Raw genomic sequence first — 24,523 nt, 5'->3', positions numbered from 1 at the left:
AACTACTGTCCCAGCAAAACAATCAGATCCTGCACAATCAACTACAGACTCTGAACCTGGCAGTATGGCTATTCATGTAATCATACGAATGACACCTCAGTAAAGCTGTGATGGATGTAATTTTGGAAGCCAGAAGGTCTAGTACTAGAAAATCTTATGTTGACAATTGGAAGAGATTCTGTGCTTGGAATCGAGCACAAGGAACTGATACAGCAGAACCACATATTCCTCAGATATTACAATACTTAACTGAGATACTTGACAAAAGCCTATCTTTCGCATCGATCAAAATCCATGCCTCTGCCATTTCGGCTCATTACAATACAGAGCCACCAATCTTTTCACCTCCTTTACTAAAGCGGTATCTTAGAGGAGCCAAAAACCTAAGGCCTCCTAGAAGATCACCATTACCTGGTTGGGACCTCAGTTGTGTTGGAAAAGCTCAGCCTGCCTCCATTTGAACCAGCCGCTACTGCTGATATAAAGTTCTTATCATGGAAGACAGCTCTGCTACTAGCAATTACTTCAGCAAGAAGAGTTTCAGAGTTACAGGCCCTCATGGCTGTGGAGCCTTTTATCATATTTTACAGAGACAGGGTGACTGAGGATAAATCCTACTTTTATGCCTAAGGTAGTTTCCTGTGTGGCTCTTAACTAAACAATTCATCTGCCAACTTTTTATCCAAATCCGCAGAACAAAGGGGAGAGAATTCTGCATTCCCTGGACATACACAGACAGCTAAGGTTCTACTTGAGCAGGGCAAAAGCTGTAAGAAAAACTGAGCAATTACTAGTGTCATATGCTGCAGGATCAGAAGGAAAGGCAACCTCAAAGTGGATAAGCCACTGCATCCGTTTCTGCTACTTACACCATGGTAAACCTGTGCCCAAGGGCATTAGGTCTCATTCCACCAGAGCTGCAGCTACTTCAGCAGCCTTTCTCAGAGGAGTACTAGCCAAAGATATTTTAGAGGCTGCTACTTAGAGTTCTGTTCGCACCTTTACAAAGCATTATCATTTGCCTCTCAGGCTTTGCTAATGCAGTGCTGCAGGGCCTTATAGCCGCACCTAATGCTGTTTAGCTCCAGCCTCCCAACCATAGCTTTGGGATTCTACCCAAATGTAATGACTGCAACAGTGAAACACGAAGAACATAATACAGTTGTGTACACTTGACCATGAATGTATATGTGCAAGTGTATTCACTGTTGCAGTCCAGGTTGCCCTCCCATCTTTTTGGGGGCACCTAACATCGGGGGCAAGAAAAACTAAAGAAAATGGCGTTGGCTGCATGTTTTATACCCCTGACGTCATGGAAGAAGAGACAGCAACCGACGCAGGACCCAAGACTTTGAAATTCAGGCCGACTGAGGGCAACCTGCTAGCAGATTACCCCAAATGTAATGACTGCAACAGTGAATACACTACATCTACATTTATGGTAAGTGTACACAACTGTACTTTCTTAATCCTTCCCAGCCATGCCCAAATACTTGCACCCCTAGGAGGAAAACTCACCCTGCATGCAAAAAACTGGGAGTATATTACCCAGGACTAATGGGTCTTAAACATTGTTTCCCAGGGATACAGATTCTATTTCCACTTTTAGCCAACCCCAAGCGGATTGCCAGACCTTCCTCCAAACCAGTGGACAGAGGCCCAAAATAAAGATATTTCTTTTCTCACTATCAGGGCTATTCAACCTGTGCCAACAGAGCAAATGGGACAGGGTTTCTACTCCAGGCTGTTCCTGGTGCCCTATTCTGGATCTGTCAACCCTAAACACCTTCCTGGTGGTACCAAAATTCAAAATGCTTACACTCCAGCAGCTGCTTCCTATGCTAACCAAAGGACTCCCTGGCTAGTCACCCTAGACTTAAAAGCTTATCTGCACATCCCCATAAGAGAGTCTTGCAGGAAATGTCTACATTTTAGGACAGGCTCTATGCACTATCGGTTCTCTGCACTTCCCTTTAACTTATCTACTGCGCTCAGGGTATTCGCAAAGTGCCTGGCTCCAGCCATTGCTTACTGCAGGCAGAGAAATCAAAGTTACCCGTACTTGGACAATTGCCTGATTCAGGTGGACAGTCTGGAATTGCTACTTCAGCACCTGACGTTTGTAAAGAGACTCCTAACTTCTCTGGGGTATACCATCAACGAAAAGAAATCACATCTGGTACCCAACCAAAAGATTGTATTCCTAGGAGCAAGCTTGAACACACCTTCCCAGATGACATTCCTCACTCCAGAAAAACAGATTTTTTTGACAAACTACTTCAATCTACTGGCCACCCAAACCCAGCTATCTGCAAGAAAAATACTGCAAGCCCTGGGGTTCATGGCCTCTTGCATTCTAATTCCTTATGCAAGACTGCATATGAGGAAACTTCAGTGTTGCTTAAAAAGTCTCTGGTGTCAATATTCTCAGGACCTGGAAATATTGATTCCTATCATTCCGTGCCTAAGGAGAGTTCCTTTGGTGGGCAGAGGCCTGCTACCACAACAAGGGACACCCTTTCACTCAACCCCCCGCCGCACAAACCCTAACAGACGTATAAGGCCATGCATAGGGGGCACACATGGCAGGAAAATGTATTCCAGGCAAATGGAGCCCAAAACAAATGCACCTACATATCAAACAAAGAAATGTTAGCTGTACAGAATGCACTGACAGCCTTCAAATACCTTATTCTTCCAGGGCAACTATTGATAGACAGAGACAACACCATAGTTATGTGGTACATAAACAAGCAGGGGGGGAACCCATTCCTACCCACTCTGCAGGTTAGCCATGGCTCTGTGGATCACTGCCTTGAACAATCAAGTGTACCTGCAAGCTGAATTTCTACCAGGCAAACTAAATTCACTGGCAGATGACTTAAGCAGAAATCTAGTGGACTCTCACGAGTGGAAACTGGAACCCAAATCATTCAAGTTTCTGATCCACAGATGGGGGGGCACCAGAGGTAGACCTCTTTGCTTCCCCGCAGAACTATCAGTTGAGCAAAAATTGCACCAGAACTCCCCACAGCCAAGCATGGAATGTGGATGCCCTGTCCTTTACATAGGAAAACCTCTCAATCTATGCCTTTCCCCCTCTGCCCCTCCTCTCGAAGTTTCTACTAAAGATCAGACAGGACAAGCCAAGGACAATCCTAATTGCACCAGACTGGCCACACCAGCACTGGTGTACCCACTTTTGCGCAGTCTGACAGTAGTGCCACTATGGCACCTGCCTCAGCCCTGCTTTCCCAGCAGGAGGGCCAGATTTTGCATCCTTGGCTGCAAACCCTGGACCTAGCAGCCTGGCTCATCCCCTGAACACATCACTAGCAACCTTCAGTAAACAGGTGCTGGATGTCATCCTTGAGGCAAGGAGGCGTAGTACTAGGAAATCCTATTCAGAAAAGTGGAAAAGATACTGTTCTTGGAGCCAGTCTCAGGGAATGGACACAATCGTGCCCAACTTACCTCAGATACTAAATTACCTAACAGAACTGCTCCGCAAAGGCCTATCCTTCTCCAATTAAGATTCATGTCTCTGCCATCTCAGCTCATTACAATACGGAGCCACCTCTCTTATCTCACCCTCTGGTCAGACAGTTCCTGAGAAGAGCCAAAAATTTAAGGAACCCCCCCCAAGAGAGCTCCCAGTCTAGTCTGGACCTTAACTTTGTATTGAAAAAGCTTACTCTCCCTCCCTTTGAGCCAGCTGCAACAGCAGAGTTGAAATTCCTTTCTTGGAAAACAACATTCCTTCTAGCCATCACTTCAGCAAGAAGAGTGTCTGAATTACAGGCCCTCATGGCATTGGAACCCTTCCTTATCTGCCATGCAGACAGGGTTTCCCTCAGGACCAATCCTTCCTTTATGTCCAAAGTTGTGTGTAGTGTGGACCTAAATCAGTCCATTCACTTGCCTACTTTCTTCCCTAATCCACAAAACAAAGGAGAACGAATACTGCACTCCCTGGACGTATACAGACAACTTAGATTTTTTTTTGGACAGAACTAATCCTCTCAAAATCTGACGAGCTGCTAGTTGGCTTTGTAGCGGGGGCAGAGGGGAAGGCCATTTCAAAGCAAACCATTTCCAAATGGATAGCCCATTGCATTCATTTCTGCTACAAGCACCATGAAAAACCTACCTCACAGGGGATAAGATCACATTCCACCAGGGCTGCATCTACTTCTGCAGCCTTTCTCAGAGGAATCCCTACCAGGGATATCCTAGAAGCTGCTACCTGGAACTCTGTACATACCTTCAACAAGCATTACCACATGCCTCTTTTTCTAAATCCAGAGCTGGTTTTGCCACTGCAGTCTTGCAGGGCTTGATTTGATAGCTGGCCCTAATGCTCTCCCAACTTCCTCCTCCCTTCCTTAGCTTTGGGTATCAACCCAAATGTGATGACTGCAACAGTGAAACGCTACGAACATAGTGCAGTTGTGTACACTTACCATAAATGTGGATGTTAGTGTATTGGCTGTTGCAGTCCTGGTTACCCTCTCTCTAGCCCGCTGACTTCTCTTGGCTTTACATTTCCTTCTTGTTTGGTATATTTAAGTTTTCTGGTGTATTTGCTTTTTGTTGGAGGTGTACCATAACATGTAATTGCTTCCCATTGTGGGGGTACCCGACATCTGGGGAAAGAAAAACTGATGTAATGGCGTTGACTGCATGTTTTATACCCCTGACAACCTGATGTCATGGAAGAAGAGAGAGCAACTGACACAGGAATCCAAGATGCTAGTATTCAGGCCGGCTGAGGGCTACCTGCAGGCAGATAACCCAAATGTGATGACTGCAACAGTGAATACACTCTAACATCTACATTTATGGTAAGTGTAGACAACTGTACCTTCTCGATCTCTGTACTCCGAAATGGCTTTAAGCCATCCGACTATCGATCTTCCAAAAAAATGTAAGGATAAAGACAGACACCTTATAGGTCCAAAACTGCCAACGACGCTTCTGCTAACTAGTCGCCAGTCCGCCGGTACTCAGTGAGGTGCTTTCGCAGCCCCTGATGCCCTCTACTACAGATTTGCAGGCCTCTGCTGAGACCCATTCGGAGTTCTGTATGCAGTGAGATACTTCTTCGACTATGGAACCTGTGGATGTCTCTACCTTGGATAGGTCCGGAGCGCTGTGCAGTTACCGGCTTCTGAGGGTGTATTCAGGCCTACCCATTTTCATGTCAAGCAGATGCCTTCGTTTCAAGCAAAGAATACCGAATTCCTCAGGCCTAAAGCTCGCACTAAGCCTAGAAAACTAATGACCAAAGCGCATTCTCAGGCCCATATGCCTCAAAAACAAATGATTAGAATGACTGAAGACCTCATTACCTTAATTAGTGGAAGCCAGCCTTCCCCCTCTGAGTACTAGAATTGATTTTCTTTCGAATTCTTCTGATCAGGAATCTGATATCTCTGTTCCTTCTGACTACCTGGCTTTACCCTTATCTAGGCGTAGTAATAGACAACCTCAAATTTGATGCCAATCACACTATTAAGTCAGTCAACAAAAAACTTGGCTCCCTGTACAGAGCCAAACCTTCCCTCGCCCCCCCCCTTGCTAGGGTAGCTATTGGAAGATCACGCCTCCTCTCAATCCTTATGTATGCCTCCCCTGTGCTCACCAACCTATCCAAAACTGATCTCAAATTATCAGGATGTTAGCCATATAGCCAGATTCGCTACTGGCATGGCTTTTAGGACCCACCATTGCCAGAACCTCAAAGCACTGTGATGGCTAGAGTATCCTACCCTTTTACAGTTCAACCAGCTTATAGTAGAGCATAAAATAGTCCATCAACCTGATAACACCCCTGCCCTCAAAATTATTCTCACTCCTCATAGTGCCACCAGGCCTTTACGCTCAGCTGATAAAATAGTGATACTGACCCAAAAATCCAACTACTCTGTAGGCGATACTATATTTGCCAACTCAACCAGTAAAATCTGGAATCTACTCCCTACTACCGTTACCAAGGAAACCTCACTACCCTATTTAAAAGAGAACTCAAAAAGTACCTCATCTCATTGGCTGTGTTCTTGTTCTAACCTGACTAACAACTTCACTAATACATATCTCGCTACCCAAGCTGCTGTTAGCCAAGTATCTATGCCTCATAGCATTTGAATGTCTAAGCATTGTGAATTATGAGATCTGATTGTATTCTATGTTCACATTTTCTGATATGTCTTTGCCAATCCGATGCAAGTCTGCACATTGTGTATATTGATGTCTGCCTGTATTCTGTGTGTATAATTTTCTAAACATGTCTGCCTGCGTTTATCACTCAGTGAAGTATGTACGGTCTCTTTTTTGGTATGTGGAGCTTTTCTCCCAGGGCCTCCGCTGAAAATGGACATATATCCAGTCGGACTATCCCGGTCAACAAATGTAAAATAAATACTTATGAGGATTCTGATGCAGAGGATTCCATTCCCTCTGCTTCCCCTCCAGAAGATTTTTCTTTTGGTGAAACCTTCCATACCCTTGGGGAGCATTTCCGCTGGGAAAGCCAGGACTATTCTCAATCCAGAAAGAGACTTAGGGAATTTTTAAACCTGCCTCAACACAGACCTCTAGCTATACCTCCTGTTCTGGAGATTGTAGCTGATGTTTTCTTGGAATCCAGCCTTACCCAAGAACACTTTGCCTCCAGCTCCCAGGAAACCTGACCGGTACTACAGAGAGTATCTGACTCTCACAAATTCCTTTTCAAGAATCCTACTGCTGATCCAATTTCCCAAGGACCAAAAGGCATTAAGGCTACTACTGCCAAAAATCCTACCCCTTCTGATAGGGATTCTCTAGAGCTTTAGACAGATGGGGTAAGAAGGTATATACTTCTGCCACTTTGGCCATTAGGGCTTTAAATTGCCAGTTTCATATGTTAAAATATCAGCAGCATATTATGAGCTTAAACAGAAAGTGATGTTGATTCCTGACTGTGCTGAGCACAAAGATTTACAAGAGTTACTGCATTCTGCTGACCAAGTAGGTAAACATACTTTGCAGTGTGGTTTTGATGCTTTAGAAGCATCTTGCAGGGCTGCTGTCACTGGTTCGGTACTTAGAAGGCATGCTTTGCTTAAGGAACAAAACTTGCCAGATCATGTTTAAGCTAAATTACTGAATGCACCCTTATACCAAGAGCACCTTTTTGGCAACAAAGCAGACGTCCTCAAAAGGATGGAGGAAAAAGCTAAATCTATGCAAACTGTTGAATTTCTTACAAGTACAGCCACCTAGATTCAGTAGGCATTGGCCTTCAAAGAACTGGTCCTTTCCAGTCCCTTCCAGGCCTTCTCAGTCCAAACCCAGGAGCAGCAGACCACCAAGACTTCAGTCTCAAACTATGCACATATCTAAGCAGTGGGGGGGGCCACTTCCAAAGCAGGAAGTAGTAAGCCTCCCCCTTTGGAAAAATGGCACAATGACTTATCCTTACCCCTACCAAGTCTTGCTCAACTACTTGCTCCCTTAGGAGGAAAGCTCACCCTGCTTGCAAAAAACTGGGAACTCATTAACCAAGACAATAGGTTTTAAACATAGCTTCCCTAGGATGCAGATTCCACTTCCACTTGCTCACAATCCCAAGTGGATGGCCAGACCTTCCCCCAAACCAGTGGGCAGAGGCCCAAAATCAAGTGCGCTCTCTCTCCTCAGTATCAGGGCTATTCAACCTGTTCCATTAGAACAAAGGGGACATGGTTTTTATTCAAGACTTCCTGTTTCCCAGAAAAGAAAACTCCTAGCGTCCTATACTGGACCTTTCTATTCTCAACACCTTTCTGGTGGTTCCAAAATTCAAAATAACTCTTCAGCAGCTTCTACCTATGCTAACCAAGGATGCCTGGCTGGCAACTCTAGACTTAAATGAAGCTTACTTGCAAATCCCAATAACGGAGCCCTGCAGAAAATTCCTACGCTTCAGGGCAGGCTCCATGCACCATCAGTTCTCTGCTCTGCCCTTTGTAAATACCCTGAGTGCAGTAGATAAGCCAAAGTGCCCAGCTCCTGCCATTGCATTTTGCAGGCAGAGAAATCTTCAGTTTTACCCATATTTGGACGATTGCCTGATTCAGGCAGAGAGTCAGGACTTGCTATTACATCACCTGGCATTTGTAAAGAGACTTCTAACTTCACTGGGGTACACCATCAACGAGAAGAAATCACACCTATTACCCTGCCAATAAATTGTATTCCTGAGAGCAAGCTTGAACACAACTTCCCAGATGGCATTCCTCACTCCAGAGAAACAAGTTTATTTGACAACCAACTTCAGACTACTGGCCACAAAAACCCAGCTGTCTGCAAGGAATATCCTGCAAGCCCTGGGGTTCATGACGTCTTGCATTCTGTTAATTCCATATGCAAGACTGCATATGAAAAAACTTTAGTGGTACCTAAAAAGGCTATGGTGTCAACATTCTCAGGACCTGGAATCAATGATTCCTCTAGTCCCTTGTCTAAAGGCAGAGTTCCTTTGGTGGGTAGAGGCCTGCTACCACAAGGGACTCCCTTTCACTCTACCCACTGCCGCCCAAACCCTAACAACAGATTCATCAGACTATGCATGGGGGGCTCACTTGCAGGGCAGTGCATTCAAAAAAAAAAAGAAATGTTGCACGGAATGCTCTTTTTGCTTTTTAGACTATATTCTTCAGGACAACTATTGGGAGAGAAAACACCACCACAGTATGTGGTACATAAACAAGCAGGGAGAACCCATTCCTACCTTCTCTGCATTAAGTGGATGCCCTGTCCTTTACCTGGGAAAGCCTTTCAGTTTATGCCTTTCCCCCCTCTGCCTCTCCTCTCGAAGGTTCTACTAAAGATCAAACAGGACAAGCCAAGGACAATACTGATTGCACCAGACTGGCCACACCAGCACTGGTACCCCCTTTTGCACAGTCTGACAGTGCTACAACCTTGGCACCTGCCTCAGACCCCTTCCCTGCTGTCCCAGCAGGCGGGACAGATTCTTCTTCAAACCTTGAGCCTTGCAGCCTGGCTAATTCCCTGACCTCACCACCAGCAACCCTCAGTTAGCAGGTGCTGGATGTCATTCTTGAGGCAGGGAGGGCCTGGTACTAGAAAATCCTATTCAGAAAAGTGGAAAAGATACTGTTCCTGGAGCCAGGCTCAGAGGATGGGCACAACGGTGCCCAGCTTACCTCGTATTCTAGATTTAACAGAAATGCTCCACAAGGGCCTATCTTTCTCTTCAGTTAAGATTCATGCCTCTGCTATGTCAGCACATTATAATACTGACCCACCCCTCTTCTCTCATCCCCTCCTAAAACAATTCCTTAGAGGGGCCAAAAGTTTAAGACCCCCCCCCCCCCGGAGGGCTCCCACTCCAGCCTGGGACCTTAAGTTTATATTGGAAACCCCCCCCCCCCCTTTGAACCAGCTGCTACAGCAGAGTTGAAATTCATTTCTTGGAAAACAGCTTTATTTCTAGCCATCACTTCAGCAAGAAGTGTCTGAATTGTAGGCCCCTCATGGCAGTGGAACCCTTCATATTATCTTCCATGCGGACAGGGTTTCCCTCAGGACTAATCCATCCTTTATGCCCAAGGTGGTGTCTAGTGTGGCTCTAAACCAGTCCATCCGTTTGCCTACTTTTTTTCCCTAATCCTCAGAATAAAGGAGAAAGGATACTGCATTCTCTGGACGTACACAGCTTAGATTCTGTTTGGACAGGACTAAACCTCTGAGCAAATCTGACCAGCTGCTAGTTAGCTTTGCTGTAGGGGCAGAGGGGAAGGCCATTTCAAAGCAAACCATTTCAAAATGGATAGCACATTCTGTCAATTTCTGCTACAGACACCATGGAAAACCTACCGCACAGGGGATAAGAACACATTCCACCAGGGCTGCATCTTCCTCTACTGTATTTCTCAGAGGAGTCTCTACCAGGGACATCCTGGAAGCTGCAACCTGGAGCTCTATACATACTTTCACCAAGTATTACCACCTGCCTATCTTTTCTAAATCCAGAGCTGTGTTTGCCACAGCAGTTTTACAGGGCCTTATTGCTAGCCCTAATGCTCTTTAACTACCTCCACTCTTCTTTAGCTTTGGGAATCAACCCAAATGTGATGACTGCAACAGTGAAACACGAAGAACATAGTACAGTTGTGTACACTTAACATATATGTAGATGTTCGTGTGTTCACTGTTGCAGTCCTGGTTACCCTCCCTCCAGCCCCCTGACTTCTCTTGAGTTTTACCTTTCCTCCTTGTTTGGCATATTTTATATCATGTGTATTTGCTTTTTGCTGGGGGTGTTCTGTACCATGTAATTGCTTCGTATTGTGGGGGCACCAGACATCTGAGCAAGCAAAACTGATGAAATGGCGTCTGCTGCATGTTTTATACTCCTGACATCATCTGACGCGCAAATCCGAAGACTGGTATTCAGGCCGGCTGATTGCTACCTGCAGGCAGATGACCGAAATGTGATGACTGCAACCGTGAATACACTCTAGCATCTACATTTATGGTAAGTGTACACAACTGTACTTTTTGATGCCTTAGAAGCATCTTGCAGGGCTGCTGTCACTGGGTCTGTACTGAGAAGGCATGCCTGGCTGAAGGAACAAATCTTGCCTGACCATGTCAAAGCAAAATTACTAGATGCTCCATTAAACCAGGAACGTTTGGCACAAAAGCAGAAGGGGTTCTTAAAAAGATGGAGGAAAAAGCTAAATCTATGCAAACTGTTAAAGATTTCTTACAAGTACAGCCACCTAGATTCAGTAGGCATTGGCCTTCAAAAACTGGTCCTTTCCAGTCCCTACCAGGTCTTCTCAGCCCAAATCCCAGGGGCAACAGACCACCAAGGCTACAGTCTCAGTGTACACAGAGATCTAAACAGTGGAGTTCTCCCCCCTCAAAAACAGGGAGTAGTAGTAAGCCACCCCTTTATGGAAAAAATTCATAATGACTTGTCGATCATCCTTACCAGCCATGCCCAAGTACTTGCACCCCTAGGAGGAAAACTCGCCCTGCATGCAAAAAAACTGGATGTCCATTACCCATGACCAATTGGTCCTACACATTGTACACCAGGGATACAGATTCTACTTCCACTCACTGCCAACCCCAGGCGTGTTGCCAAACCTTCCTCCAGACCAGTGGTCAGAGGCTTTAAAGCAAGTACTTTCTCTACTCGGTATCAGGGATGTTCAGCCTCTTCCAATAGAGCAAAGAAGACAGGGTTTCTACTCCAGACTGTTCCTGGTGTCCAGAAAAGAGGGCTCTTGGTGCCCTGTCCATTCTCAACACCTTCCTGGTGGTCCCAAAATTCAAAATGCTTACACTACAACAGCTGCTTCCTATGCTAGCCAAGAACTCCTGGCTAGTTGCCCTACACCTAAACGAAGCTTATCTGCACATTCCTACAAGGGAATCATGCAGGAAATACCTATGATAAGTTGTCTATCTCGCCTTCATTCGTGCTGTTTGATTTTGTTTGGGATCGGAGCCGATCCTCGGCTCCGACTCAGCCATCTTCAGTAGCTCGAGGCTACCCCTTATCCCATGATGCCTAGCGATAGCTACCCAGATCTAGTTTGCCACTTCAGCTGCAAGGTGTGTTGTTTTCTGGCTCAGGCTTGTATTTTCAAATTTTTTGTGTAAAAATATATTCTTGTACTTCATAAATCTATTAGATAAATTACCTTTCTTAGTTTTATTCACTAGTGTTTGTTGAGTACCTTGTTCTTTTATAGCCCCTTTTAGTAAAACTCGTTTAAGTTGGAGAGTTCTCCCCTCCCCCACTCCCTTCCCAAGGGCAGCCGTTTAACTTAGAGGCTCTCCTTTGCTTCTGTTTTTTTGCCATCGTTTGTGTGTGTGTGTGTGTGTATATATATATATATATATATATATATATATAAAAGGGAGAGATTGTTTTATTTATATATATATATATATATATATATATATATATATATATATATATATATATATATATATATATATATATACACACACACACATATACATACATCTGTTGTACTTTGACTAGAGTAGAATTTTTTTCTATCTGTATTTCTCTTCTGGTGCTTTTTTTTTTTTGTGTGTGGTTTAGTTATGTCTAAAGAAGCTAAAGTTTCTGGATTTAAAAAGTGCGACTCATGCTGTCAGAAAATGTCTCTGACAGACAGGCACACTAGTTGCGTTTGGGCGCTGTTCACCTGCAGGACTCTTGTTCTATCTGCCATGCCTTTAGTCCGAGTCCTGCAGGAACGGAAGAACAAGTTGATCCTTAGGGGTCTGTGAAAACCTTAGGATTCACTGGCAGCTCACAGCCAGTGAAATCCCCAAAATCCTCTAAACCGTCGGCTCCACCTTAGGAGCTGACTCCGGTACAGGATTTACCGAGTACGTCTGTTCCAGCTGGCACCAATAAGACAACCCCTCGGTCGGCTCCATCAGATGTTTCGGAGCCGTCTCAGCCATAAAAAGCTGAGGTCCTCTTAGTTAATTTGGCTCCTGGCTCTCCATTATAGCAAAGTGAACGTAGCCACTTCACACTCCTCTCGATCCTCTAGGCTGTCGGATCATGATGTGGAGAGAGTAGTAAGTAGGTTGCTAAAATCACAGGCACTAGCTAAAATGTGTAGCTCTCCTCAACAGATATCTGCTCCATCCACCTCCCTTTCTGTTCCTCCTCCGACTCCATTGAGCTCGGAGCCGGAGTTCGTTGGGGTTTGAGTAGTGGAACCGTCGGCTCCGATAACCATATCTCCTTCGGTTCAGACGTCTGCTCCGATTACCTCGATACTACCTTCGGTCGAGGGATCTGGATGCCGGGGCTCCCTCGGCTCCGAGGGGGCAAGTGGCATCGGACCCTTGTCCGACCCCGTTCTCCCTCTCTGAGCATCGGCGCAGGTGAGCTCAGCACCAACATCGGCCTTGGAGCCGTCCCCCTCGGCGCAGAGAAAGATTCCTATTTCTTCAGAATCGGAGCTTCGTGCATCAAAGCAGGGATGCCTTTGAGGTCATGTGGAGTGCGCTGTCCCCCGAGTCAGCTCCACTACCAGCCCCACTGGCTCCGTCCCCCGTAGTGTCTCTGCCAACCTGTGCTCCTCCGGACCCCAAGCGTAGGGAACCGATGCTCCAGGACACCCCATTGGGTGTTTCCTCCTCTACCGAGGCCTCCCCTGATCACTCAGTGGAGCCCCCTTGGAAGAAGTGCAAGAGGGAAGCACATTGACTCCCCTGAGTCTGTCGCTTCTGATGCAGACTTAGATGAATCGGAAGGGTCCCTGAGATCCCCCTCTGAAGATGTTTCCTTCTCGGACATCCTGGAAATGCTTAGGCAGAGGGGGAACTGGAATCCCCTAGCCCCTACTGAGGATGTCTGTATTCCTGGATGCTTTCGGTTCCTGACCTTCCACCTCCTGGGTTTCTCTGCCTTTCGACCCACTTATGTCCGTAGTGGCTCGAAAGGCTTGGTCAGTTCTGGACACAGTGGAATCAACTCCGAGGAGATCTGATAAATTTATTACTTCTCCCCAGGATAAGCAATTCCTTTCTGAAGGTGTGCCCGTTGATGCCATGGTGGTAGCAGCCACCAAAAAGAGTTAGCAGAGACCTCTTCATCTGTTCATCCCCCTAACAAGGAGTCTTGGACAATGGACAGGTATGGAAAGCGAATATTTGCTTCAGCGATCTTCTCCATGATGTCACTGAACTATCCATGTAATTTTACTCTACTTCAAAGGGATCTCCTTAAAGAGCTTGGAGATACCTTTCAAGATTCTACAGCTGAGGGGAGCACAAGCCAAAGTAGCTTCCCAGCTAGTGACGCTTAATTCTGTAGTTAACTCCTCCATGAGGCTCATTTCCTATGCAGTCGATGGAGCGAGTAGAGCCGTGGGCACGGGTGTAGCCCTTAGGAGGCATGCGTGGATGTGGCTGTGTCACTTTGCGAAACCCTTTTGAGCGTCCTTTACCAATACCCCCTTTAATGGCTCCTTTCTCTTTGGGCTACAGGTGAAAGACACGTTGACTAGGTGTGAGCAAGAAGGCAAAACTCTTTCTGCCGTGGGAGTCTGTTTTTCCACTCCGTCTAGACCTTAGCCCAAGGGTCAGAAGAGTGGGAAGATGTGGTTCCGTAAATCTCAGGGAGCCTTACCTGACACACGTAGTGATTTTTCCTCCAGCGGCAGAGGGGGAAACAATAATAGATGCCGCCCTCGTGGCAGAGGTTGTCCGCAGAACCAGGGCAACAAAGAATCTTTCTCTGATGAGCCCTTCCAGCATCCCTGAAGGGTTGCCAGGCTGCTCACCTCTGGAGGCAGTCGGGGGAAGACTTTCACTGTACCCAAAAGCCTGGCAAAATTTAACAAGAGACAGATGGGGTACGGTCCATTATATCCGGAGGTTACAAAATTCCCTTCCATCAACCCCTCTTAGTCAAAGAAGACCCTTCCAGATGTTCCACCCAATCTGAAGGAGCAAGCAGTAATAGAAGTTTCAAAACTGCTAGAAAAAAGAGCCATCCAGGAAGTCCCCGCAGACCAGCACGGATCCGGAACTTACTCAAGGTTCTTTTTGGTTCCAAAAAAGACGGGACTGGAGACCGATTCTGGATCTCAGCCGACTAAACAAATCTGTACAAAGAACAAAGTTTCGGATGGTCACGCTACAGTCCATTCTACCCTTCCTGGGTCAGGACAATTGGATGTGCTCGATAGATCTTCAGGACGCGTACTACCATATCAAGATGGACAGATGCTCCAGGAGATTTCTTAGCTTTCGGGTGGGGGCCAGTCATTACCAGTTCAGAGCTCTGCCCTTTGGTCTCACCACAGCCCCCCCAGAGTGTTCACCAGATGTATGGCAGTGGTCACGGCTCACCTGAGACATCAAGGATTCCAGCTGTTTCCATATCTAGACGACTGGCTCCTCACTGCTACCACCAGGCATCAACTCTTACAAGCGCGGGATTATACAGTCATATCCTGCACCCAGCTAGGTATTACAATAAATTTTGAAAAATCTGCCTTGTTGCCCTGTCAATCTATCACTTACATAGGAGCAGACTTGAACACAAGGGATATGTTCGCAAGGTTGCCACTAGAAAGAGTGTACACAATTCGTCAACAAGTGCAAATCCTAATGCAGAGCAAAATGATCCAAATCAGGTATGTCCTTCAAACTCTGGGCTCCATGGCAGCTGCCATTCTTCTACTCCCACTAGCGCGCTTCCACATGAGAATTCTTCAGTGGCTTCTTTTCATGCAGTGGTCTTTCCAAGAGCTACCCATGTCTCACATGATCCTGATCATGGAGGCATGCAAAAGACACCTTTCTCAGTGGATGGTCTCCCCACTAGTTACTCAGGGCAGACCTTTCATACAACCCCCTCCGGTAGCCACAGTGACAACAGACTCCTCCCTGATTGGGGGTGGGGGTGGGGGGCATTATCTGGGCAGGACGGTCCAAGGCACTTTGCAACCTCACGAGTACCGTCTGCACATAAATGTCCTAGAAATGAGAGCCGTGCTTCTAGCGTTGCAAGCTCTTCAAGACTCTTCCTTCCGGGACCATTGTAGTTCAAACAGACAACATGTTAGTGGTGTGGTACATCAACAAGCAGGGCGGAACCAGTTCCTACCCCCTGTGTCGAGAAGTACTCAGACTTTGGCAGTGGGCGATTTCCTCCCAACGTTTTCTGATTGCAACGCACATCCCTGGGAGGTCCAACGTCATAGCGGACAGGCTCAGCAGCGCTATCCTCATGCCTCACAAGTGGTCTCTGAATCAGGAAGTTGTGGATTTTATTTTCCGCAAATGGGGACAGCCTTGCTGCGATCTTTTTGCCACCCCCCTTCAACAGTAAATGCAGCAACTACTACTCCCTTCTTCCGCTTCCAGGTCACATACCCAGAGACGCTCTAGTCCACGATTGGCCTCAGGGACTTCTTTATGCCTTTCCTCTGTTTCCCCTGATACCGAAACTCGTACAGAAAGCAAAATCGTTTGGTTGCAAAATGATCCTCATTGCCCCCTACTTGCCTCGACAGATATGGTACCCGTTCTTGCACCATTACCTTCTCGATCAGCCCTGGACTCTGGACCCAATTCCAGATCATCTGATTCATCAATCGGGCAGGTTGCATCAATCCCTCCAAACTCTCCAGCTCACAGCTTGGTTGCTCCACTTCCAACCTTAGCCAGGCTTCCCAACATTTCCCCAGCAGTCCGTGAGATTATAGTCTCCTCTCATAAGTCTACAACGAGAAAAACTTATGCTAGCAGATTGAAACTTTTATCTTGCTGGGCAGAGTCTAAGAATGTGGATCCCTTCTCAGCGCCAGTCCACAAAATTCTGGAATTCGCAGCACAACTGTTTAACTCCGGGGCCGCTTCCGCTACAATTAGCGGTCATTTCTAATTTTCATATTGGTTTGTCAAATTCTAACATTGTCTCATAAGGTCTGTAAAGCTTTTTTGAGAGGAACATCTCTTCTTAGACCTCCAGTGAGAGATCCCCTCCTCCTTGGGACCTTAATTTAGTCCTAACTTCCTTAATTCTGCCTCCTTTTGAACCAGCAGCATCCTGCTCCATCAAGTTTCTATCTTTGAAGACACTCTTTCTGGTAGCTATCACTTCAGCTAGGCATGTCTCAAAACTTCAAGCACTGTGTTCGTCCTCCCTACCTGGTGTTTCACAAGGACAGAGTTGCCCTGAGGACTAATCCTTCATTTCTTCCTAAAGTCTGCTCAGAAAATAATTTAAACCAATCTATAGAGCTCCCTGTGTTCTTCCCAAATCATAGCAACAAGGCAGAGTACAAACTTCACCAATTGGACGTTCATAGACAATTGCGTTTTTACCTACACAGAGCTAAAGGAATAAGAAAGTCAGACCAATTATTCCTTTCTTATGCCTTAAACAAACGAGGTCTCCCAGTTTCCAAGGTGACCTTATCCAGATGGTTGTCCCACACTATTACTTTTATTTACCAGTTAAGGAACAGAGAGTTACCAATTAAACCGAAAGGTCATTCTACTAGGGCATTAGCCACCTCCGTAGCCATTCAGTCCAGGTTGCCCATGGATTCCATCTGTGCAGCTGCCACGTGGGCAAACCCTCATACCTTTATTTCTCATTACAAGGTGGATATGGTCTGCCGGAGCAGAGTTGTCTTTGGTTCCACTGTTCTGAAGAGTCTCTTCCACCGAGCCACCCAGGGTGTTAGGTGCTAGGGACGCTGTCCCAATCAGCAAGAATGAAGGCGAGCTAGACAACTTAACATTAAGAAGTTATGTACCTACCATAACGTTCCATGTTGTCTTCATCTCGGCTTCTTTCGTGCATCCCTCCTCTCGATCCACTAGGATGGGGGAACGGAGGGAGTCCCTTTTTTCACTGGCTGAGTATTCTTTTATTGTTCTAGGTATTAGAATGCATGGACCAACCAGTTTTTTGATAGCTAATTCAGACATGAGAGAGGAACCAGTTATTTCAAACGAGATCTGGGTAGCTATCACTAGGCATCATGGGATAAGGGATAGCCTCGAGCCAGTAAACCGTTCTCGAGCTGTTGAAGATGGCCGAGTCGGAGACGAGGATCGGCTCCAATCCCAAACAAAATCAAAGGGCAAGAAAGAAGGCGAGATGAAGACAACTAACGTGGAACGTTATGGTAGGTACATAACTTCTTATTTCAGGGCAGGCTGTATGCACCATCTGTTCTCTGCACTTCCCTTTGGCTTATCTACTGCACCCAGGGTATTCACAAGGTGCCTGGCTCCAGCCATTGCATACTGCAGGCAGAGAAAAATTCAAATTTATCCATTGTTGGACGATTGCCTGATTCAGGCGGACAGTCAGGAATTGCTACTTCAGCACCTGGCATTTGTAAAGAGAATTCTAACTTCTCTGGGGTACACCATCAATGAAAAGAAATCTCTTCTGAAGCCCAGCCAAAAGATTGTATTCCTGGAAGCATACTTGAACACAACTTCCCAGATGGCATTCCTTACTCCAAAAAAGCAGGTTTATTTGATAAACTACAAACTAATGGCCACGTGAGCCCAGCTATCTACAAGAAAAATACTGCAAGCCCTAGGGTTCATGACCTCATGCATTCTACTAATTCAATATGCAAGACTGCATATAAGGAAACTTCAGTGGTACTTAAATCTCTGGTGCCAGCATTCTTAGGACCTGGAAGCAATTACTCCTATCATTCCTTGTCTAAGGGCAGAGTTCCTTTGTTGGGCAGAGGCTTGCAACCACAAGGGACTCCCTTTCACTCAACCCCTCGCCGCCCAAACTGACAACAAACACATCAGACTATGCATGGGGGCTCACATGACTGGCAAATACATTCAAGGCAAATGGAGCCCAGGACAGATTCACCTACATATAGATCAAAAAGAAATATTAGCCGTAGACAGCCTTCAAATACCTTATCCTTCCAGGACAACAATTGATACGGACAACACCAGTTATGTGGTCCATAAACAAGCAGGGAGGAACGCATTCCTACCCACTCTGCAGGTTAACCATGGCCATGCGGAACACAGCCTTGAGCCAACCTAGTGCATCTGCAAGCTCAAGTCCTGCCAGGAAAACAAAATTCACTGGCAGACGACTTGAGCAGAAATCTACTGGACCCACACGAGTGGAAACTGGAACCTAACTCATTCAAACTTCTAACCCACAGGTGGGGACACCAGAGTTGGACATCTTTGCCTCCCCGCAAAACCATCAATTGAGCAAATTTTGCACCAGAAATCCCCACAGCCAAGCATGGAAAGTGGATGGCTCTATCCTTTACATGGGAAAACCTCTCAATTTATGCTTTTTCCCCTCTGCCCCTCCTCTCAAAAGTACTACTCCAAGGTCAAACAGGACAAACCAAGGACTATCCTTATTGCACCGAACTGGCCCCGCCAGCACTGGTACCCACTCCTACGCAGTCTGGCAGCAGTGCCACCCTGGCACCTACGTCAGGGAGGGGGGCTCCCTGCTGTCCCAGCAGGAGGGACAGAGTTTGCATCCTCAGCTGCAAATCCTGAACCTTGCAGCCTGGCTTATTCCCTGAATACACACCCGCAGCAACCCTCAGCAAACAGGTGCTGGATGTCATCCTTAAGGCCAGAAGGCCTAGTACTAGGAAATCCTATTCAGAAAAATGGAAAAAATACTGTTCTTGGAGCCAGTCTCAAGGAAAGGACACAGCCGTGCCCACCTTACCTCAAATCCTAGATTACCTAGCAGAGCTGCTCCACAAAGGCCTATCCTTCTCTTCTATTAAGATTCATGTCTCTGCCATCTCAGCTCATTATAATACTGAGCCACACTTCTTTTCTCACCCTCTGGTCAAACAGTTCCTGAGAGGAGCTAACAGTTTAAGACCCCCCGAGAAGAGCTCCCACCCCTGCCTGGGACCTTCTCTTTGTACTAGAGAAGCTCACACTTCCCCCTTTTTGAGCCTCCTGCTACAGCACAGTTAAAATTCCTCTCTTGGAAAACAGCCTTACTTCTAGCCTTCACTTCAGCAAGAAGTGTCTGAGTTACAGGCACTAATGGCTGTGGAACCTTTTATTATTTTCCATGCTGACAGGGTTTCCCTCAGCACTTACCATCTTTTATGTCCAAAGTGGTATCCAGTGTGGCTCTACACCAATCCATCCATTTACCAACCTTTTTCCCTAATCCTCAGAATAAAGGGGAAAGGATCCTGCACTCCGAGGTACACAAACAGCTCAGGTTCTACCTTGACAGGTCTAAGCCTGTCAAAAAATCTGACTCTGCTGGTATTCACCTTTGCTGCAGGGGCAGAGGGCAAGGCCATTTCAAAGCAAGCCATTTCCTAATGGATAGCACACTGCATCTATTTCTGCTACAAACACCACGGAAAACCAACCCCACAGGGGATCAGAACTCATTCCACTAGGGCTACCTTAATCTCTACAGCATTTTTTCAGGGGAGTCCCTACCAGGGACATCCTGGAAGCTGCAACCTGGAGTTCTGTACACACCTTCACCAAGCATTACCACTCATCTTTTCTAAATCCAGAGCTGGATTTGCCACAGCAGTCTTAAAAGGCCTGCTAGCCAGCCCTATTATTACTTGACTGCCTCCACCCTTCCTCAGCTTTGGGAGTCAACCCAAGTATTATGACTGCAACAGTGAAACACGAAGAACATATTACAGTTGTGTACTTACCATAAATGTAGATGTTTGAGTGCATTCACTGTTGCAGTCCTGGTTACCCTCCCTCCAGCCCCCTGACTCTTCTGTGCTTTCTACCTATCCTCTTTTTGGCCATATCTTATGGCTCTGGTATTTACTTTTTACTTGAGGTGTTCCGTACCATGTAATTGCTTCCTATTTTGGGAGCTCCTGACATCTGGGGCAAGAAAAACTGATGTAATGGCATCGGCTGCATGTTTTATACCCCTGACGACCTGACGTCATGGAAGAGGCGACAGCATCCGACACAGAAATCCCAAGACTCTGGTATTCGGGCCGACTTGAGTGCTACCTGCAGGCACATCTACATTTATGGTAAGTGCACACAGCTGTACTTAAAGTAAAGTGGACTGTGAACACCTAGCTACTTTAGAATACAATATCTATTCCCTTTGGATCAATAGCTGTATTTGTGTTCGAGGTCTCTGGTAGGTCTGTTTTTGAGTCTGTCTTGGGGGGGGGGGGGACTTGTGTAGAGCTTAAGCGAAGTACTACTGTCCTCCATTTGATAGCTACTGCCCTGTGCTACATTAGCTGCAGCTTACATTAAACAGATACATTTTGTTCGCATTATTAAACTTTTTTTTTTGTATTCTTCAAGATATTGTCATTGTTTTCTAGAGAATGCATAGAATGGACCGTGTTGTACTGTTTCTAAAAATTGGTAATATTGCTTTTCTAGTTAAAAAAAAAAAAAAAAAAATAGTTATGCTAGAAATTAAGATGGTCTGTGTGTAGAGTTGAAAGCTTTTTTTTTTTTTAAACTAGAACTGTCTCACCATAAAAATCGCTCAGAAAGAATTCCAAGGCAGCACTTAGATGATTTATTCTCTGTGTCCAAATTAGAAAGAACGGCAGTATCTAAATCTGAAAGGCCACTTATCACATCACTTGGACAGGATAAACATTACCGAAAACGATTGCTGGAGAACCCTACTGAAAGAACAGAGGGTAAGGGTTGCTGGTCTGATTCTGCCTTGTGCTACTAGAGGAATTTTGCTTTTGAAGTACACATTTCTCTTCATTTGAACGTGTAATGTCATATAACTGAATTCTGTGTCATATCTATGCAGTGTCAAGGAGTCAAGTCGACACTAGTAACTCTGGCTTCTCCGTAACCAGCACGCACATCCCTATTCACAATGCCCTGGTACGGCAGCTGTCAGCATCTTCTGAGAATTCCACACCTAGTTGTACTAATGCAATGGGCATCTTCACAGCAGCGGTATGTACTGGCATTTGGGACTTGAGAGTTTTAACTTTTAGTAGTAGTAAGGTTTGGATTCATTCTAGTTACTCTTGTATAACAAGATGGAATTTGCACCATACAGTTTTGCAAAAAGGTTTGTACTGCTCTTGATCTTGTTGTTAAGTTATAACTGAATATAAAGAGATTTTTCACAGAAAGGATCAAGAAATTTGAAACCAGTTTTACAGGATTTCAGTTTTCCTAAGTATTTTTTATCCCTTTGCACTTGTCAAACTTTACCTTCAACCAGAAGAGGATTATGGTTGTGGCTACCTACAAGCTTTCCTGTAGAATTAAATGTGTGTCTATCTCGTTTTCAGTGTACTGAACTGATAACTTAACCCAGACTTTAAAGCTGAAATAGGCTTTTATGTCTAGTTGATCTTGCTTCCTTGAAAAAAATGAAACAAATAAAAGCTCTTTTTGCATTGCCTTCTCAGTTCAATTCAGTCTTTTTCCCTATGTTTGATTGATGCTTTGCAAATGGCCTTTCAGGTAACAATTTGTAGATGTTCTTTGTGTTTCACTGTTGCAGTCATTTTATTTGGGTTATCTGCCTGCAGGTAGCCCTCAGCCGGCCTGATTATCAAAGTCTTTGGTCCTGCATCAGATACTGTCTCTTCCATGATGTCAGGTAGTCTGGTATAAAGCATGCAGCTGACTTCATTACATCAATCTTTCTTGCTGCACGGTGCCCGAAGCAGAAGCAGTTCGCAAGTGCCAGTCAACCGACTCCTGAAATTTTTGTTTTTGATTTTCAGAACCGAAGTCTTCAAAAAAGCTAAGTACCCCATTGAGGATCCTTTTTCTTGCTCTAAACTGATGTCAGTAAAAGTTAACAATTGTATTACCTGTGGAAAGCAAATACCTCATAAAGATTTTCATTCCTACTGCATTCCTTGCTTATGCCCAGACCATGACGTCCCTCGCTGTCAGTTTTGTGCCTTATTCAGTCCTCTAACTCTGTCGTCCGTCCACTTTTGCAGCAAGCTATTTCGTTACTCAGTTTAATTATCCAGAAATGGCTTCGGTAAGCCAACCAACTACCGACATTCCGAAAAAACGTAAAGATAAAGACAGAGACAGACCGCATAGGTCCAAAGCTGCTGACAACGCTTCCGTTAGTCGCCAGTTCACCGGTGCTCAATGAGTTGCTTTTGCAGCCCCTGATACCTGCTACTTCACATTCATTCGCAGGCCTCTACTGAGACCCATTTGGAGTCCTGTGTGCCAAGAAATGCTTCTTAGACTATGGATCCTGCGGATGTCTCCACCTTGGATGGGTCCGGAGCCACTGTGCAGGCACCGGCTTCTGAGGGTGTATTCAGGCCTACGGACTTGCATTTCAGACTGACCCCATCATCTTCTTCAAGGCCTAAAACTCACCCCATGCCTAGAAAACCAACGTCCAAACCGCATGGTAAGGCCCATATGCCTAAAAAAAACAAATAAGAATGGCTGAATACAGTATTACTCTAATTAGGAGAAGCCAGCCTTCTCCCTCTGAGACCTAGAGCTGATTTATCTTCTGATCAGGATTCTGAAATTTCTGTTTCTTCTGATGGCCAGGAATTTGCCCTTATCTACCTATGAGGATTCTGATGCAGAGGACTCCATACCTTCTGCTTCCCCTCCAGAAGATGTTTCTTTTGGTGAAACCTTGCAGACTCTCAGGGAGCATTTCCGCTGGGAAAGCCAGGATTACTCTGACTCCAAAAAGAGGCTTAGGGAATTCTTACTCCTACCTCAGCACAGACCTTTAGCTATCCCTCCTGTACTGGACATTGTAGATGATGTCTTCTTGGAATCTAGCCTGGCCCCAGACACTTTACCTCATGCTCCCAGGAAACCTGATGGGTATTAGAGTACATGACTCTCTCAAGTTTCTTTTTCAGAATCCTGCTGCGGACCCAGAGACAATTTCACAAGGACCCAAAGGCATTAAGGCTACTACTGCCAAAAAACCCTACCCTCTCTGATAGAGATTCCAGGGCCCTGGACAGATGGGGGTAAGAAGGTATACACTTCTGCTGCTTTGGCCATTAGGGCCTTAAACTGCCAGTTTCATATGTTAAAGTATCAGCAGCATATTATTGGACTACTTAAACAGAAAATTATGTTGATTCCTGACTGTGCTGAAAATAAAGAATTACAGGATTTAATGCATTCTGCTGAACAAGTTGGTAAACATACTTCGCGGTGTGGTTTTGACTCTTTAGAAGCATCTTGCAGGGCTGCTGTCACTGGGTCTGTTCTTAAAAGACATGCTTGGCTTAAGGAGCAAAATTTGCCAGATCATGTTAAAGCTAAATTACTGCATGCTCTCTTAAACCAAGACCGCCTGTTTGGCAACAAAGCAGAAGTAGTACTTAAAAAGATGGAGGAAGAGGCTAAATCTGTGCAAACTGTTAAAGATTTTCTGCAAGTACAGCCTCACAAATATAGTAGGCATTGGCCTTCTAAGAACTGGTCCTTTCCTGTCTCTTCCAGGCATTCTCAGTCCAAACCCAGGAGCAGCAGACCACCTAGGCTACAGTCTCAAGGTACTCACATGCTTAAGCAGTGGGGGGCTCCCACTTCCAAAGCTGGAAGTAGTAAGACACCCCCCCATGGTAAATTGTCACAATGACTTAACCTTAAATCTTCCAAGCCCTGCTCAACTGTCTGCTCCCTTAGGGGGAAATATCACCCTGCCCTGCATGCAAAAAACTGGAAACTCATTACCCAAGACAAATGGGTTTTAAATATAGTTTCCCAAGGATACAGATTCCACTTCCACTCCTTACCAACCCCAAACGGTTGGCCAGACCTACCCCCAAATCAGTGGGCAGAGACTCAACAGCAGGTTCTCTCTCTTCAAGGTATCAGGGCTATTCAGCCTGACCCAGCAGAGGAATGGGGACAAGGTTTTTACTCAAGACTTTTCCTGGTACCCAGAAAAGACAACTCTTGACGTCCTATCCTGGACCTGTCTATTCTAAACACATTTTTGGTAATCCCAAAATTCTGAATGCTAACTCTT

The 24,523-nt window shown here is 45.6% G+C and overlaps 1 protein-coding gene across 1 annotated transcript in view; it reads left to right on the top strand.

The window, feature by feature from the left end:
• The window catches only part of KANSL1 (KAT8 regulatory NSL complex subunit 1), a 1,638,220-nt gene that overhangs the window by 1,282,803 nt on the left and 330,894 nt on the right, over positions 1-24,523 (top strand). The window contains exons 9-10 of the mRNA XM_044060463.1: positions 21,021-21,203; positions 21,326-21,477. Of these exons, the coding sequence (XP_043916398.1) occupies positions 21,021-21,203; positions 21,326-21,477 (335 nt within the window). The remainder of the gene's footprint in view (positions 1-21,020; positions 21,204-21,325; positions 21,478-24,523) is intronic.

This window comes from Protopterus annectens, chromosome 2.part0 (genome assembly GCF_019279795.1).
Source record: "Protopterus annectens isolate FY-2018-M chromosome 2.part0, PAN1.0, whole genome shotgun sequence".
NCBI classification, from domain to species: domain Eukaryota; kingdom Metazoa; phylum Chordata; order Ceratodontiformes; family Protopteridae; genus Protopterus; species Protopterus annectens.
Note: the sequence above shows the minus strand (reverse complement) of the source record. Positions and strands in the feature narration are given on the sequence as shown.